Source organism: Xenopus laevis, chromosome 1S (genome assembly GCF_017654675.1).
Source record: "Xenopus laevis strain J_2021 chromosome 1S, Xenopus_laevis_v10.1, whole genome shotgun sequence".
NCBI classification, from domain to species: Eukaryota; Metazoa; Chordata; class Amphibia; order Anura; family Pipidae; genus Xenopus; species Xenopus laevis.
The window spans coordinates 117,191,746-117,210,453 of NC_054372.1; the positions used below are offsets into that span (position 1 = coordinate 117,191,746).

General features: G+C 38.1%; 1 protein-coding gene across 3 annotated transcripts in view; it reads right to left on the reverse strand.

The window, feature by feature from the left end:
* LOC121399433 overlaps window positions 1-18,708 on the reverse strand; it is a 48,024-nt gene that overhangs the window by 9,939 nt on the left and 19,377 nt on the right. For all 3 annotated transcript variants that reach the window (XR_005965024.1, XM_041580127.1, XM_041580126.1), the window contains 12 exons: window positions 18,415-18,527; window positions 12,852-13,155; window positions 12,708-12,766; window positions 10,020-10,053; window positions 9,908-9,933; window positions 8,445-8,577; window positions 8,329-8,351; window positions 7,721-7,757; window positions 7,620-7,648; window positions 6,829-6,891; window positions 5,347-5,371; window positions 3,366-3,379 (listed from right to left, as the gene is read on the reverse strand). Coding sequence is in view for 2 of the 3 variants with exons in the window: in XM_041580127.1 (XP_041436061.1) it covers window positions 3,366-3,379; window positions 5,347-5,371; window positions 6,829-6,891; window positions 7,620-7,648; window positions 7,721-7,757; window positions 8,329-8,351; window positions 8,445-8,577; window positions 9,908-9,933; window positions 10,020-10,053; window positions 12,708-12,766; window positions 12,852-13,155; window positions 18,415-18,527 (860 nt within the window). In the remaining variant the exon portion in view is untranslated. The remainder of the gene's footprint in view (window positions 1-3,365; window positions 3,380-5,346; window positions 5,372-6,828; window positions 6,892-7,619; window positions 7,649-7,720; window positions 7,758-8,328; window positions 8,352-8,444; window positions 8,578-9,907; window positions 9,934-10,019; window positions 10,054-12,707; window positions 12,767-12,851; window positions 13,156-18,414; window positions 18,528-18,708) is intronic.

Here is an 18,708-nt window from a genome sequence, read left to right on the forward strand (position 1 = left end):
TAAATAACCAATGTAATAAAATGAGAAAGAGTATGATAACGGAGGATAAGATACATTAATTTTAAAACAAAACCAAAAGGAGATTTAGTGGACTCACCGTTCAGATGCTTGGGGACACAGGAAACGCTAGGGTATAGCTGGTGCAAATAGGAGGAGGACACAACAATAAAAATACTACTAGGTCGTCCCTCACTAGATATACCCCCCAGGAGGCGGAGCCTAAACCAGTTTGTACCAAAGAATTCAGGTAATAATGCTTCACAATAACAGTAACTAACTACTAACCATATCTGATCATGAGATCCCCTATCCAGGGAGGGAAGTCCTGTGTCCCCAAGTGACTGAAGTGAACGATTTAATGGTGAGTACACTAAATCGCCTTTTCTCCAGTGTCTGCTTGGGGACACAGGAAACGACTTACCAAAGCTGTCCCCTAAATTCTGGATGGGAAGGATAGACCTACATGGATGAAACCACCGCGCCTTGAAGTACCTTCCTACCGAAGCGTGTGTCAGAAGCAGCAAAAGTGCCAAATTTGTAAAATTTTGTGAATGAGTGGATAGAAGACCACGTTGCTGCTTTACACAGCTGTTCTGGCGATGCTTGGTTCCCGGAAAGACCAGGAGGTGCTCATCTCCCTGGCAGAATGTGCCGTGATCTTGAGTGGTGTTTTTTTTACCCCTGGCAACATAGGCCCGTTGAATAGTTTGTTTTATCCAGTGTAATATGGTAGACTTATAAGCTGGTGAACCCTGTTGAGGCCCCACCGGTAAAACAAACAGAGCATTGGATTTGCGTACATCAGGAGTCCTGTGAAGGTTAAAACTTGAGAGTCCTGGCTGGATCAAGTGAATGTAGCGCCACTTCTTTCGCATTAGAAGGCTAATCACAAAAGGCTGGAATTATGATTTCTTGGTTTATTTGGAATGCCGTAACTACCTTGGGTAGAAAGGACGGGACTGTACGTAGCACTGCTCTGTCCGAACCAAAAACAAGGAATTGGCCTTTGCACAATAAAGCAATAAGCTTGGATATCCTTCTTGCTGAAGCTATGGCTATTAAGAAGATTGTCTTCAAATGTGAGAAGCTGTAGAGATATGGAAGCCATGAGTTCAAAAGGTGTTTCTTATAAAGCCCGTAGAACTAGGGTGAGGTCCCATGTGGGAGTCAGTGCCCGAATAGGTGGTGCTAAATGTGCCACTCCTTGTAAAAACTTCTTTACATCTGGAAGAAGTGCCAGGCTTTTTTGGAACAGTATAGACAAAGCAGACAGTTGAGATCTTAGTGATCCCAACGGAAGACCCATTGGACAGGCCCTCTTGGAGAAAATCCAGTATGTTGAGAATGGACAGCTCTTCAAAGCTCAAATTTTTCTGTTGACTACACTGCTGATATGTATTCCATACCCTGATAGGTCTTTGCAGATACAGGTTGGCGAGCTGCCCGCATTACTTTTATGACAGCATCAGAGAATCACTTACGTTTCAAAATCTGGGTCTCAAGAGCCACACCGTCAATTTGAGGGTTGAGATGATGAAGATCCAATACTGACAGAATAAGAGAATCTACCGCCTCAGAAGAGTGCGGTATGGATTCCCCATCATCATCGTCACAGACTGACAATTCTCCTTCAGAGAGATTGGCGTCTGGGGAAGAGGGGAATGAATTTTGTCTCCATCATCATCGCTTTCCTCATCCGAGGGCGATGGGGCCCTTCTTTTATGGGCTTTGCTCTTAGGGTTGTCAAGCATGGATAGAAGCTCATCAAGAGACTGTGCCAGTTTATGAATTTCCGTTGCGAACTGGAATGCTCATTCAGTAATGACCTGTTCCCCGGATGGAGTTTTGTCAGTGGACGTGTCCCCTGAAGCCCCTTGAGCAGTTTGCTGCACTTGAGAAGGAGCCATTCCTGGAGTTTCCAGAACCACAGCCGTAGGTTTGCAACCAGTACATAGTGGTTCCTTGTACCCAGAGGGTATACGTTTGTGGCATTTGACACATGCCAAGTATCGAACCCACGTCCCCTTGGAAAAAAGGGCATCACTGGCCTCCTTAGACATGGTTCAGTAAAATGCCAGGCAAATAATAGACTTTCTGTGACAGAACACAGAAAACAGTGAATGCAGGGACACAAACTGCTATGAATCCGTTCCCTAGAGAGATACAGCAGCAGATGCAGGTATGAATAAAGGTAGTATGTGCAGTGAAACTATTTTATGTCACTCTAACGTTTGAGTCGTCAGAAAAAAACCTGCGCAGCGTTAACTTAAAATGGCACCGTGCAACTATGAGCAACTAGAACTGCCGCCAATGCTCGTGAAGCGCTTCTGTCTTCCACGTAATTAGCACAAAAAACAATGGCATTTATAATTTGAAAAAGTACGCGCCCTTCAGAAAAAGCAATTCCGGTGTCAGCAGAGGAGGAGTTGTCTGCCACGACTCTGCTAAAAACTGCGACTCTAGCATGGGTTGCTATAACAATGACCCACAATGTTAAGAACACTGTTCCCCCTGCGCAATGAGCGCTCTGCTGAACTGAGACATTGGTAGGCAGCCTAGGAAACCTAAAAGGCTAGGTGTACTCACCACAGCAGCGTGCCCCCTCTCTCTCTCTCTCTGTCGTCCGGCCAGCTAGCTTTTCTCCAGGGGAGAATCGAAAAATGAAGGCTGGTTGGTCATTGGCACAGTGCCCAGCAGACCCCGACGACAATCGAACGATGGAGGGTGCCAAACAATAATCTCATACTCAGTATATAGGTTGTGGCACCGCCAAATGCCAGAATAAACTGACTAAACACACAAGTAGAAAATCACGTCCTTCTCCTGAGGACACAACAATTGGTTTAGGCTCTGCCTCCTGGAGGGTATAGCCGGCGAGGGAGGAGCTAGTATTTTTATTGTTGTGTCCTCCTCCTATTTGCACCAGCTATACTGTACCCCAGCATTTCCTGTGTCCCCAAGCAGACGCTGGAGAAAAATGTTATCAAAATTGTAAACTTAATTCTAACTACCATATTGTAAAAAAAACATTTTACAAAAATATAGACTGTCAGTTTATCATCAAGTTTACTGCTGACATTAAAGTAGACAAAATATCAGACCAATTAAATTGTGATCATCACTGAATATATTTGAGAGCATATCAAATTAATAATTGTTGTGTTTATGCAAATGGCCAGTAGGTCTCACTGTGCATACTAATACTGTACCTGCATAGTACTTTCTAGGCTTCTAAGAGTGCTAGTAATGGCTGCATGAACCTGCTAATAAAGCTCGGTTTTACCCTACACATCTTTGGCTACCAAAATACAATATTGTACAGTAGGAATTAAGAAATGTAATAAGTTAACTTTTGTAATAATTACCTTGCTAAGAACGCCTGTGGGTAAGAAAAATAAATTTATTAAGAATCAATTAACATTTATAAGAAACGTTTTTACATACAAAAATACATTTTTACTATTAGAATTACTTACCACAACCACACAAAGTACTCCTTAAAATAAACTGGTCCAAGTCAGTACATTTTCCCCATAGACCCACTCCCACCCAACACCCCCCATCAAACTTTAGGCCCAAAATGGGTAGACACCTTCAAATACTTTGGGATATGGATACATGCGGACCTTTCCAAATATACTGAGCTAAATATTCTCCACCAGCTAAAATATCTTGAAGCCAAGAAGGAAGCGTGGGCCAGTTTACCATGCTCTTTGATAGGGAGCATAAATTTAGTGAAGAGGATGGTATTACCAAAACTAAATTACGTATGTAGGCAGTCCCCGTTACTAATCTGGAATCAGATATTCTCCAAATTTTAAACCCTTACAATGTACTGGAATGGGGCTAATCCAAGGCTCGCCCTTGGCACTTTGCAGTTACCTGTTCATAAGGGTGGTCTGGCAGCCCCCAATCTTTTCTTATACTATTTGGCTTCACAACTAGTGACAGTGAGAAACTGGGCTCCCTCAGATAATACTAATGCAGCAACAATCTTAGAGGCAAAGTTGGTGGGATCCTTTGAAGGTCTGAGGAACCTTCCTTATAGAGGGTGTAACTATGTGACCAAACTGTCCCCACTGATGAAAGCCACAGTAACAATTTGGCAATCTGCGCTGAAGTTTTATCCCAAACTACAAAATCATTGCTCTGGCTTTACCCTACTGTGGTGTAACCCCCACCTGAAACACATCCTAGAGGGAATCCCAGACCCACAAATTTGGGCAAGGTACAATATAAAATATATAGCTTATGTCTTTGCAGACGGCAAACTATTAGCTTTCCAAGGATTGAAACAAAGTGTTCACTTACGAATGTAATGCTATTCAGGTTCCTACAACTTAGACATGCCTTAGAGACTCAATTTAGATGTGAATCACTAGACAGAGGGGGTACAAAGACTAATACTACGTAAATCATTGTCACATTTCTATGCATTGGTGTTGCAAGCCTGTAGCACTTCATTGAACAAATTATAAGCTAAGTGGCAACAGGACATTCCTGTCATCACAGCGGAAAGCTGTGTTGATATTCTTGACTCCACTTTTGATGGTATAATTAGTAGCAACAATAGGATGATGAAAATAAATTATCTGCATAGAGTATATCTCAATCCACAGCGGCTACATAGCATACACTCTACAATCAGCCCTGAGTGCCCTAGGTGTCACACTCCCCGGCTGGGTTTTTCCACATGGTTTGTATATGTCCAGACCTCCTAAAAACAGACCTATTTCTTCCAATGGAACCAAATGTATTGTTACTGAACCAGGTAGAGGAAGTGGCCCCAAGGAGGGCACAGCGTACACGGTTGTATATACTATGTATGTATGCCAAAAAACTGATTGCTATGAACTGGAACTCAAGTCAGGGGCCCACAGTGCAGAAGTGGGAACAGTTAATAGAAAAATATATCCCACTGTACAAACATGAGAAGGGGTTGCCCAAAGAAATGTAATAAGTTATGGGCCTGTGGACAGATGACCCGGACATAGATCCACCGTTTTTTAAATTTTTAAATAACTAGGAATAATTAGACTGGGGATCCCCCCCCCCATCTCACATAATAACAGACTGTGCAAGTTAGATGGTCCATTTTGGCAGTATTGGATTTTGTAGGTTTAGATACTGTGGAAATATAAGCATTGGATGTTGAGGGTAAATGTGTTACTGCTCTCTAGAAAAGAATTGCAACACAAAAACACCAATTTGGATTGTTTAGAGGTTTTGTTTGATAAAAAGTAACAATCCTGTTTGATATGAAGCAATGTAAAATGTAAAAGCAATGTTATTTTGATGACTGCTTGTACAATAAAAGAATTGTTAAAATAATAAAGAATTACTTACCACAGGAATGCATATCGAAATTGCTCTTTAAAAAAAAAAAGGTGGAAATAAAGTTTTAGAATATCATAACACGTTGTGCATGATTTTACAGTTTAATTATTTGCTATACAGCACTTAGTGGGACACAGTGATGTGGCTTGAAAGTGCTCCTGCCACCCCAACAAAATTACAATCCTAACTACAGATAACAATAATGAGGATTGTTGATCATCCTAATGTAACTTCAACCTATGTATTTGTAGCGCTATAGTAAATTGAGTGCACCTTACTCTACTATGGGCTTCACTCCTAGTACATATGCTCCGGATGAGACCTTAAATCTTAGGGAGTGAGCCTTCGCATCGAGGTGGAAGCAGGGTGTAGTGCAACTGTAACAGTAATCAGGGTGCAAAGAATTGGGCGCCAGAGGTTCTTATAACTTAACCAAATAACAGATTTATTGAGCACAGTATACAATCCTCAGTGGAGTGTACATAGATCAGAACGTTGCAGGTTCATACAATACATTGAATAGGCAGTACTCACAACACCTTTGGTCAGTAAGATTCTCCTCAGAGATAGGAACAATACATGCAGCTTTGAGGAGGTACACCCAGCTTTCAGCCTTTTCCCTAAGTGGAACCTGAGGGGAATCTATCTACCCTAGGTCTGTACACTTAGTCCCTACTTCTGGGCAATGAGTACCCTGGGATCTTAATCCCACTACAATCCTCGTAAGAGCCTCAGACTGCTCAGCTAAATAACTGACTGACTATCACTCCAAGAGTGATCTATAAGGGTGAGTAGCCTATTCTTAGTAGACCTGACCTGTCTAGGTTCCACTCGAGCTCTGGCTCCTGCACAGGCTAGAGCCAGCACAAGATGGACCCTGAAAGTCTGTCTTCAGAGCCTTTTATACTCTAGCACAGTGCTATCTGCTGGTCACTGTGGGAAACAACAAGAGTCAACAGTACCCCTCCCAACTGTATTTTAGGACCCAATTAGGTGTCCATAACATGGAGGGACTGCCTGACAATAATACTAGGGGTGGCTATTCTACACATCCCTACATATTCAACAAACAAACAATTTTTTTAAAGGACCTGTGAAACCTATATTTTCCAACCATAAGGTGGGCATATCTTCACCACCCAAACAACTTCATTTGTCCTTTAACAAAATATACAAATAAAATGTCAAAGTTTTTTGGGGGGTGGGATGAAAGCCCTATTACTCTGTATTGGTTGATATAATTTTTTTTCCAAAAAAAAACAAAAAACAATCCTGTTAGCGTGAAAGATGTCACACTTAGGGAGTGTGGCTGATGGAGAACGTGAAAAAAAGAGGGGATTAGTGGCAGAGGTGAAAATGAGAATTAATGTAATTAGAGATTTTTAAATCGAGGGACGGCAAAGGTACAACATGCATAAAATTGTGTTAAGAAATCACATTTGTCTAAAAGATGTAAAACATTATGGTTTTTTCTATGCCAGATAGTCATACCTCACTAGCTGGTTGATCAAACATGAACAGGTCTGGTTTTTTGCAGGAATAATCTTTCATTCTCTAGAAAAAAAACTATAAAAGTTAATATTGTCACAGGTATAACAGATGATTGAAAAAAAAAAATCTTAATGGTGTAGAACATGTATTAAAGATTTGACAATTAATTTTATCCTTCTTGTCAGTCATGTCCCTGGCGCATAATTAAGTCCAAACTATGTAACTCTACCTCACACAGAGAAGAACACACATTTGCAATGCCAAAGTCAGAGGTGTGTTCCAACATAGCATTTGAATTGTAGAAGTATGCAAAAAACATGAGAATAGGTCACATGAGAAGAGCCACGTGCAATCTGGAGATGTTGCATACAAGAGGAACAGCAGATTTGCTATGCTAAACTAAAGACAGCAAGAGAAAAGTGTCCCTACAGGCACAAAGCTATCCTGCACTTAAGTAATGAGAAGACTAATGCTTGTGAATATTTTTAAGCCCAATTCCACTGGGCAATGGCTGACAACATTGGTGAAAGGTTTAATAGTCAGTATACAACAAAAGAAACTACAAACACAGAACCGACAATATATGTTACTGCCTTAACATATAAACAAAGATTGATCTAGGTAATACTTACATAAAACTACAACAGAACCTTATAAACACTTATCCTTGGGGGGGGGGGCAGTGGATAAGGTAGTGTACGAGAGTACACAACTGATTAACAACCGTATACAAAACAAATAAAATTTACATTTGATTCTAGTTAAAAATGTAAAAAAGTACAATAAGTTACCTTTGGTGAAGATTTTGTCAAATTTAAATCTGTAATAAAAACAATAAATAAATTATCCGTAATTAAAAATATTAAAAAGAAAAAAGCAAAAACAAACTTACCTTCTGTTGATGAATTGTTTTGTATGGTATCCTGGATCTTAAAAGTAAACATTTCAACAAGGTTTTAATTTAAACATACATGACTTATAAGACGTATAGCTGTTATAGTATATGAACTATCAAAACACTGTACTGTTTAACATTTTTCTTTATTATCTATAATACTATTCAATTATATTTTTCGACAATGAGCTAATTAAAGGGCAAGTCAACTCCAGAATATATAATATTATATAATAAATTATTATTTTGGGTTCACTTTCCCTTTAAAATAAGCTGCTTTAGCCTTGGATTTTTTTTAAAAGATATACTGTCAATAGTAAAGTAAATAGATTATCAATAACCTAGGATTATCAATAACCTAGGAGAGCCATGACTGATGACTATATAAAGTGAAGAGGCAGAATGCAGGGTGATTTTATAAAGATCATGGAACGTAAAAGTGATTTAAATATCCTGTTACTAAAAATTTGAATTAAAAATATTTTTTAACAGAATTGTCAAAGAAAAATTAATAGGAACCATTTATAAAGGACAAGATTGGTAAATATTGTTTAGTAGGATAAAATTAACAGTATAGTTAATGATATTGTATATTATGTACTGACCACATGAGAACTCTGTTGATTAGCTATACAAAAATATTAAATAAAATTAATTAACATATTAAAAATTAAAATATAAAATTAAAATATAAATGATTCCTTATTGTGAAATAACCAACCTGGATCTTGACTATTTTGTATTGGATTTAAGAGAGAGTTCTCCAGTAGAATTAGTACATTCTCCTCAGGCTGTACCATTTCTTCTTGGCAGTCAATATTAAAATCATAAAATTCAGCGACTGATGTACTGCCCTTAAATGAAAGTCAAAATCTCAGTTCAAATGAAGTTAAAAAAAAAATAGTGTAAGTCAAATCAGAGTAAACATTACTAATAATGTATTATGGCACCGTAATGAACAAAAACCATTATACAGGTATGGGACCTATTATGCAGAATGCTCGGGACCTGGGGCTTTCCGATAACGGGTCTTTCTGTAATTTGGAGCTTCATACCTTAAGACTACTAGAAAATCATGCAAACATTAAATAAACCTAATAGGCTAGTTTTTCTTCCAATGAGGATAAATTATATCTTAGTTTGGATCAAGTACAAGGTACTGTTTTATTATTACAGAGAAAAGGAAAAGATTTTTAAAAATCGGGATTATTTGATTATAATACACAAAAGCTATAAATATCTTCTAAATTATATCCTTATAAACGGTGAGTTCTGATGTCATCAGTTATAAACGGTGAGTTCTGATGTCATTTCTGTCACATGACTCACTGAAATTTGTGTATTATAATAAATAAAGTACCCCCAGTTGCAAAATATGAGGATATTAGAAGTTACCTTGGAGTTCCATGACCTGTATAAAAACACTCGGCCTTCGGCCTTGTGTTTTTATATGGTCATGAAACTCCTCGGTAACTTATAATATCCTTATATTTTACAAGAGGGGGTACTTTATTCACTCACTATATAATGGAGTCTATGGGAGACGGTCATTCCGTAATTCGGAACTTTCTGGATAAGGGGTTTCCGGACAACGGATCCCATACCTGTAATACACTGAAGCCATAAATTTCTATTAAATTATATACTTATAAATGGTGAAAAGTGATGTAATGAGTTATAAACATGGAGTACTGATGTCATTTTAGTCACTAAACCTTGTGCATTATAAAGAAGCACCCCTTGTTGGAAAATTAGGCTACTAGAAGTAACGCGGACTTCCATGACCTGTTTAAGAGCACTCACCTTCGGCCTTGTGCTTTTATGGTCATGGAACTGCTCAGTGAATTATAATCTCAAATTTTACAGTAGGGGTAGTTTATACAATATATATTTTACATATAGTTAAGCAGTAACCGGTACCTAAAGTATAACTTTATACTAATATATTTATAATTAATACGTTATTGAGCATAAACTATACACTGAACTCAAGCAATTAAAAATTACAATGAAACATGAGTACTTATTTGGATTGCTCAATGCTATAAGGAGATGTATTAATGAGTAAATGAGGACAATAAAATGTACAATTAAACTTCTTAGAGCTCTGAAAACTGAACCGTCACATAATAAGTTAATTAAGAAGAACACATCATTATAAAAATTAACATTACACTCAAATACCTTGATTACATTTTCTTGAGACTGACCTAAAAAAAAATATAATCAATTTAATATATTGATGTATTAAAAGGTTGGTGGTTGATATATTTTTAAAATTAATAAATATAATAACCTATTGATGTGTGGATTGTACCAGTATATGTGGACTGTAATGAAAAAAAAAAAAAATACAGAAACGGTTAAAATATTTTTAAATGAATGTGTAATTAAACAAAAAAATAACAAGACAACCTATTCTAAAACTATCTGTTTATTTAGTAATATTTAATGTAGTATTGGAATTAATGTTTTTCATCCTCAGTAAAATGACAATACGTTTCACAAATTGACTACCATTGCAATAAATTTTAAAAATTATTTTTATTTATTAATTTGCCTCTGCCTTCTAACATGGAAGTCTTTTAGCTTTCTGGTGGAGGATTACTGACCTCCATTTAAATAAAAAAAAAGTAAGCTCTGTGTCTTTTCAAGGTTATAGTTATTTTAATTTGTTTATACATATCTTAAAATTTCTTATTTTATTTTACAGTCTCAAATTTAATCCTTGCCTTATTGCAAGGTTAAATTAAACCCAAACAACCAAAATGATGATGAGATGAAGAAATTTGAAAATAGAGAGCAGGTAAACATGAATATAAACAGAATTAGGAAGGGCACATTAAAAAGCTTCATCAACTGCAGGTTGGAAACTGAATATGATATAAAAAAATCGATCCTTCATCAAAGGACAATCAAATATAAATTGAGGGATTAATACGCTAGGCAATGGATGAAGACTAAAAAGAGAGGAGTGCATGTGATGTTTTTGTACTCAATCAGTATCATTTTATTCTCTGAAAATAATAATTAAAATACATTTTAGGGATTATAAAACTTTCTAATTAATACAAATGAATTGTGAACTCACAACTTCAAGTTTAGAATTGTAATTTTGAATTCAGAGTTTATTTCTGTGTAATTAGACTGGGGAATATTGTAAATTGTATTTAATTTTAAAAAAATAAACTGTCCCTATAAGTATTCGCATTTAAGACCTACCAAATAGGTTCTTTAGCCTATTGTGGGACCTCTTACAATCAATTTAGAGTTTTTGGTTAAAAAAACAAATCAAATTCACTTAGTTCGTGGATTGATCCTATTCATCAGAATTGAAAATGTAATGCTCGGTCTTTAGAATTTGGATTTTAAAGTGGACCTGTCACCCAGACACAAAAAAGCTGTATAATAAAAGTCCTTTTCAGATTAAACATGAAATCCAATTTCTATTTTTTATAAAAGCATTCATAGCTGTTGTAAACGCATTTAAAAATCTCAGCTGTCAATCAAATATTGTCTGCCCCTCCTCTATGCCTTAGGCATAGAGGCGGCGCAGACAATTACTTTCACTTTCCATTCAGCACTTCCTACATGTCACTGCTCTCCCCACATTCCCCTGTTCTCTTCAACATTTAATTGTGTAACCAGGACATAGGGATGGACATCAGGTCCCCTATTCTGGTGCACAAACAAGATTCTGAGATGATACAAGGCTTGCCTTAAAGGGGAAGGAAACCTAGTCGGCACAAACCCCCCACCCGTTTGTTGCCTACCCTCCCTCCTCCCCCCTGGCCTACCCGTCCCGCTGGGCAAATGCCCCTAACTTGTTACTTACCTTTCTGCGCAGGTCCAGTATAGGGAGTTCACAGACGCCATCTTCTTCCACGCGATCTTCTTCCTGCTTTGAACGGCGCATGCGCAGTAGGATCATTTGCCGGTACGATCTACTGCGCATGCGCATGACTTTTGGCGCATGCGCAGTAGATCCGTACCGCCGAAATGATCCTACTGCGCATGCGCCAAAACGCCGTTCACAGCAGGAAGAAGATGCGTGGAAGAAGATGACGCATGTGAACTCCCTGGACTGGACCTGCGCAGAAGGGTAAGTAACAAGTTAGGGGCATTTGCCCAGTGGGACGGGTAGGCCAGGGGGGAAGAGGGAGGGTGGGCAACAAACGGGTGGGGGGGGTTTGCGCCGACTAGGTTTCCTTCCCCTTTAATAACAGTGTCCACAAAATGGCTCCTGCCTGCTTGTTATAATTATGAGTTCCGAGACTGAAGGAAACAAGATTCAAATAATTTATATAGTGTAATTAAAGTTCACTTTGCTTGACTAATGTGAAACAATATGATTTAGAATCATTTTTTGGGTGACAGGTCCCCTTTAAGGCAGTTTTAGGATAAATTCTAAATTCAACCCTTGATACATCTGTCCATAGTAATCATTATATTACAGGTATAGGCCTGTTATCCGGATACTTTAGGAACTTGGCTTTTCCATTAATTTGAGCATGATACCTTAAGTTTCTTATGAAATCATGTAAACATAAAATAAACCCAATAGGTGGGTTTTGCTTGCAATAATACATACTTACATATATATATATATATATATATTTATTTATTTGGTTACAGTTTTATTATTAACCACAAAAGGGAAATCTGATAATTTATTTAAGCATTATTTGATTATAATGGAGTCTATGAGAAAATAACTATGTAATTCGTAGCTTTATTGAGAACAGGTTTCCTGAGCACATATCCCATACTTGTAATTATTAAAAATAAATGTAATTTTGTAGACAAGGACATTATAGTGTTCACAATGAAAAGCAAAACATAATATATAAGCAGTAAATTATATATTAAGAATATTGTACAGCTTACTATTCTTTAAAGTAATTTAATAAAATATATTAAAAAAATTTTAATTGAAAAAAAAAAAAAAACACATAAGACTTAAAATTAACATTGAACACTTTACTATTGGAGATACTTTGGAGCCTGTTCTTTGTGGCGAAACGGTAGTTGCTGGAATTGTATCTATGGAATAGTATAGAAAAAGTATTTAGATTAACATTAGTTAGATAAAGCATTATCATGAACACATATAGATTAATTTTCAAACCTTTATTTCGTCTGCCGATATAAAACGTTTTTTTCCATACATCATGAACATCACCGAGAGTCTCGTGTTCCATTAGGAAGTCGGTTTTGGGCCATCTACACCCATCGTTCAAGCATAATGTGTATGACGCATTATACTTTTCTTTGTCATGCCAGAGGTTGTCAATACCGATTTTTACAATATCATCATAACTTGATGACTTTTTCAACAGAACCCTGGGAGGCTCTTCGTCAAGAATGATTTTAATATACCTTCCCGGCCTGCTTTTATTCCTTTCCATCCATTGCATAGGACATAATTTTATCTAAAGGAAAAAAATAAGACTAATTTACAATTATTCAAAATAAAAATAGTAATTTACAATTATTGGAAAATTATATAATCTTTAGATAATAATAGTTTGTTTACAAATATACGTGTAACAGTTAGGCTTTAAAGTAAACTGTTTTTGAAGGTTATATTTAAAATAGGCTTTTAGTAACAAAATAACTACAAAAGGACACTTTTTGAAATATTCACTTCAATATTTGGCGGACTACAAATAAATATTGGATATTGGATATAACACAATATATGTAAAATAAATATTTAAGTCAATACATTGTTTATATAAAAATTAAAATTTTAGAATAACTTGAGCCATTTGAAAAATTTAAATATTGAAACTGAATTTAAAGGGGAAGGAAACCTAGTCGGCGCAAACCCTTCCCCTTTAATGTTGTTCAACCAAGTCATAAGGTTGACTTTGACAACACACAACAAAGATGCAATGGAGAATGCAATGTTATAACAACAACTCAACGGGCAGAGCACAGTAACTATGTACTGTAATTAACAGTTTATTTATTGAAAAGAGGGGTTTCAACTTTACTATAGTGTGCAGAGTGATATTCGGAGATCAGTTGCAATTGATATGAATTTTTTGGTGGGTTTTCCGTTATACAGAAAGTTCACCATTAAATTTTTTTTAATGATTGCCTTGTTTTATCTTATATTAAAACAAGACATTTTACTTGATATAAAATATATAATTAATCCTTATTGCAAGCCAAACCAGACTATTAGGTACTGTTAAGTATAATAAATCAATAATTAATATATTAAATAAACCTAATGTCTGAAGATCAAAATTACGTGAAAGGAGCAGTAACCTTTGAATGGTACACGGAGAAAAAAAAATCATCAAGACAAATTAAACTTTAAAATCGCAAAGACTTTATTAAGAAATAAATCACCGAAATTACTCTTGTACTATTCTTCATAAAGAGCGACAGTGTGACGATCCATCGTGTGGCGCTCGATTTCTCCTTCTTGGATATCTCCAATAAGGAGGACAAGAACGAGAAAGAAAGCACCGCACGATGAATCGCCCTATCGATTTTTCTGAAGAGAAGCAGAAGCAGAGTTTCACAAAGATATTTATTAATAAAAGCTTTGCGTTTTTAACTTATAAATTTTCGTGGTGGTTTTTTTCAAAGGTATAAAAAATAAAAAAATTTTGGAATGTTAATGGTACTTTAAGATGCCATATTGGAAAAAACAAGAGGACCCAAGCATTCTGTATTAGACCCATACAGGTATAGCTTTTTATTAAGCAGCTGTCCAGTTTGCAATGTCATCAATTCTGTTGCTAGGGTCCAAATAACCCTAACAACCATGAACATCTTCCCAAAAAAAAAAAATGGATTTTGTGCTACTCACCATTAAATCCATTTCTCTACAGAGTTGTGTGGGAGACAGGGAGCTTGGGGTATAGCATCCACCACTAGGAGAAAGGAAACTAAGAAGCCGATTTCTCCCCTTCCAGCTATACCCCCTATTGGATTGGAGGATTTCAGTTGTGATTAACAAAGAAGGAACAGCTAAGGAAAACTAACTATGTACAGTTACAGAATTAGCCTGGTTGATAGGACTTCCCACCCTGGAAGCTGTCCACTTTACATCCTATGTCCCACAGACTTCCGAAGAGAAAGGGATTTAACAGCGAGTATCACAAAATTAAATTTTCTCTTGCAGAGTTCTGTGGAACACATGGACCTTGGGGACATACCAAAGCTGTCCTGATGTAGGGCGGGAGAAAGGAAGGTTGTTTTAGTTAAACAACCACAGCTTGTAAAATCTTCCTGCCGAAATGCGTCTCAGATGACGCAAAGACATTTAGTAAATGAAGGAATGAATGGAGGCCCAAGTGGCTGCTTTGCAGACTTGTTCTGTGGAGGCCTGGTTCCTGAAGGCTGATGAAGTGCTGATACCTCTCGTAGAGTGTGCTTCGGGTCTTTAGCTACAAAAGCTCTGAGAATGGCTTCTCTGATACATTTTGAGATTGTGGTTTTTGATGAGGGGGATTCCTTTTGCGGCCTGGAATGTTGCATAAAAAGTGATTATGAAGTCTGAATTCCCTTTGTGCAATCTAAGGAGAACTTAATAGTCCTTACTGGGTCAAGGGAATGGAGCGTAATCTCTTGAGGTGATTAAGGTTGTGGGCAGAATGATGGGATGGTAATATCCTGGTTGTTGAGGAATGCAGAAACTACCTTATATATGAAGGACATAACTGTGGAGGACTGCCCTATCAGAGTGGAACACAAGAAATGGATGTTGGCAGGACAGAGCTCCCAGTTCTGATACTCTTGTGTGCTGAAGCGATGGCAATGAGGAATATCACTTTCCATGTAATGCATGGCAGAGCAACAGTTGGTAGTGGTTCAAAGGGTGGTCCCTGTAATGCCATCAGGACCAGATTAAAATTCAATGGTGGGTGAGGGGGTTCATGGTATGAAGGTTCTATGCAAGTGGCTCCCTGTAGGAATGTACAAATGTCTGGTAGCGTAGTGAACGCTAGGGGAAGAGGGTCTTTGTAACAGGCAATTAACTGTAGAAACTGTGTTTTCCCATTATGCCATGAGGTCTACCTCTGGGTTGGCCAACCTTTTGTTAACAGCTAGGAAGACTTATTTGTGGTGCAACCCATTCTACTAGGTCTAGGGTATGGCAACAGATAGTCGGACTGCCAGTTTTTGAGCCATGGTATGTAGCTTGCCAAGATCAAGGTGTTGTGCCTCTCTGCCCAGGAAAGGATTTGTTGAGATAAGCCACTGTGGTGTCAGTCAGACTGAACCTGAATGTTCCTCTGGCCCATCTGCACCAGCCAGTGGAATAGGACTAGTTTTACCGGTCTCCGCTCTAGGATATTGATTGGGAGGAGGTATTCTGCCTCCAACCATGGTCCCTGTGCCGTCCGAGTCTGGAATAAAGCTCCCCAGCCAAGGTTGGCCTTTGTAAACACTAACTGCAGAGGTTAGGCCAAACTGAAAGGTTGTAAATTGGAAGCATTGGCCGCCATAGTCCAATTAAAAAAATCACTGATGGGGTAGGAAAATGGAACATGTAGATTTGCGTCTCGAATGTCTAGTGCTGCCAGGAACTCTTTTTGTTTCATTCCTGCAATGACCAAGCGCAGGGATTCCATCTTGAAGAGTGCTGGGCGGATGAATGTATTGAGTCATATGTGGTCAAGGACCGGATGATAGGATCCGTCTTTCTTTGGGACTATAAAGAGGTTTGAATAGAAACCTATGAATTTTTGACTGTGTTCACGGGAACAATGCCCTTCTCCTGGAGGAAGTTGGCACCACGCCACACCAAACAATAGTCTTCCCTTAAAATATATGGTTGTAAGTGAATTTTTTGAATACAGATCTGCTGTCCACAGCTTCAGCCATAGGGACCTTTGTGCGGCTACCGAAAAGGCAGACGTGCGGGCGACTACTTGGACTGTGTCTAGGGTTGCTTCCACTAGGTATTCTGAAGCCTTCTGGATCATTAATGCAGTCTCAAGAAGTTAATGTCTAGGTTTGCCCACTGAAATATTCTTTAACAGTGAGTTAGAACATGACTGGATTGACCTGTTCACATATGCTGCTGCCAGTGTGGAGCCTACAGCTTCTCCTGCTGCTGTAAAGGTAGAACGGAGTAAACCGTTACATTTTTTTCCATTCAGTCCTTAAAGGATGATGCGTCTGGCACTGGAAGCAACGTGCTTCTGAATAGCCGTGACACCAGCGCATCAACTGAAGGAGGGGTAGCCCATTTTATTTCTCTCCTGAGGAAAGGGATATAGTCACTGGAATACAGGATTTGTCTAATCTTTTTTCAGGATGGTCCCACGCCTCATGCATATTCTCTAGTTGTGGATGAGCTGGGAAGATGGGAACAGACTTTGTCTGGAGCTTGAATAGCAGAGAGAATAGGGGGGGGGTGTCTTATGAGATCTGGTTCTTGAATCAGGGGTAGTCTGTTCCAACCAGTCTAAAAGCTTGTCTAGGCATGCCGCTAGTTTTGGTATGCATGAGGACAGGTGGAATGCCCACGCTGGGGGTGCTAACTCTGCTGAAGACTGACACATTGAAGTATTATTAGTCTTGGGGAGGACGAACTGTTTGGATGCCACTGGGGTATTAGTATCCTGCACTTCTGGGAAACATAAGGAAATGTAAGGAAAGAAATTTAAATTCCTGTCATTCTGAACAGAAGAGATGTCTCTATATAAATCGGACACAAAGTCAGGAGAGATAGTGCTCCACTTGATGCGAGAAACCCCAAGTTTACACAGCACGGAATGAGTTCAACACTGGAACGCATGAAGGCTCTGAGCAAGGCAAGGATGGCAACCCTGTTCTGAGGAGCCATTTGTATTGCGGTTCCTGTTGTAAGGGCTGAGTTTGACATGGGAGGGGAGGCAATGGCCGAATGGTTTATAGGTGTATGTCCCCTGAGTAGACACCAGGTATGGGTGATACTCACTGTTTGGGAGTTCTGTAAACCTGCACTGTTCTGCCTGGTTCAATCAGCCACCAAAACCATATAGGCTACTCAGCTCTCTCTTAGGGAGACAATAGCTTAAGTGCAGCAATCACACGGAGGGGTTAGCTTGAATAACAATATTCTCTGCTGGAGAATATTAAAGGTCAACCCCTGTTGGCAAGAATGAAGACTTGCCGCAAAATCTTTTCAGTATCGAATTCATTTGTGGACCAGGTGATAAGACGTCCTGTCTCCTTGAGGACACTAGAAAAACTGAAATCCTCCAATACAATAGGGGCTATAGCAGGAAGGGGAGGAGTCAGCTTCTTGATCTAGTGTCCTGCCTCCTAGCGATGGATGCTATACCCCAAGGTCCCTGTGTCCCACAGAACTCTGTAAGATAAAGACCATAATATACTGTTAATTGGAGAGGGCCTGAATAGAAATAAAGATAAATATTTAGCCTGTCAAAGCATATATTTTTAAATGGGGCCAGTGACCCCCATTTGAATGCTGTAAAGAAAGAAAAAAGGCAAATTAAAAAAAATAAAAAAACAAAAAAAAACATTTAAACAATGATAAAAAAATGAACAATTCTTTATCATGTTTACAGTTAAAGCTGAACCATCCCTTTAATGTTAGTTGATCTGAGGGAGCACACATACCATCATTACACTGCAATTATGTAAAAGAGCAATATGTGATAAGGTATACATATGAATGAAATTTTAAATTGAAAAGAAAAAAATATTTTCCTCACCTTCAATAGATTTTTGGATGCTTCTCTTGAGCTTGCATGAGGAATCATTTTTTTTTTAATGGGCATCTGTTGGTATACATTTTGCCTCATTTTGCTGAATACATCAGGAGCGTCTACAAATACATAAAAAATTACATCTATGTATTGTGATGCCTGGATTTATAATGCAATATAGAATAGGTATATTTCACCATGGGGGGTGCAAAAATGGTAGCAATGTATTTTACTTGAGGGGGGGGAAGAATAACTTTTTTACTTCTACCTTACAAAACGATCGGATTATAACTAAGCATA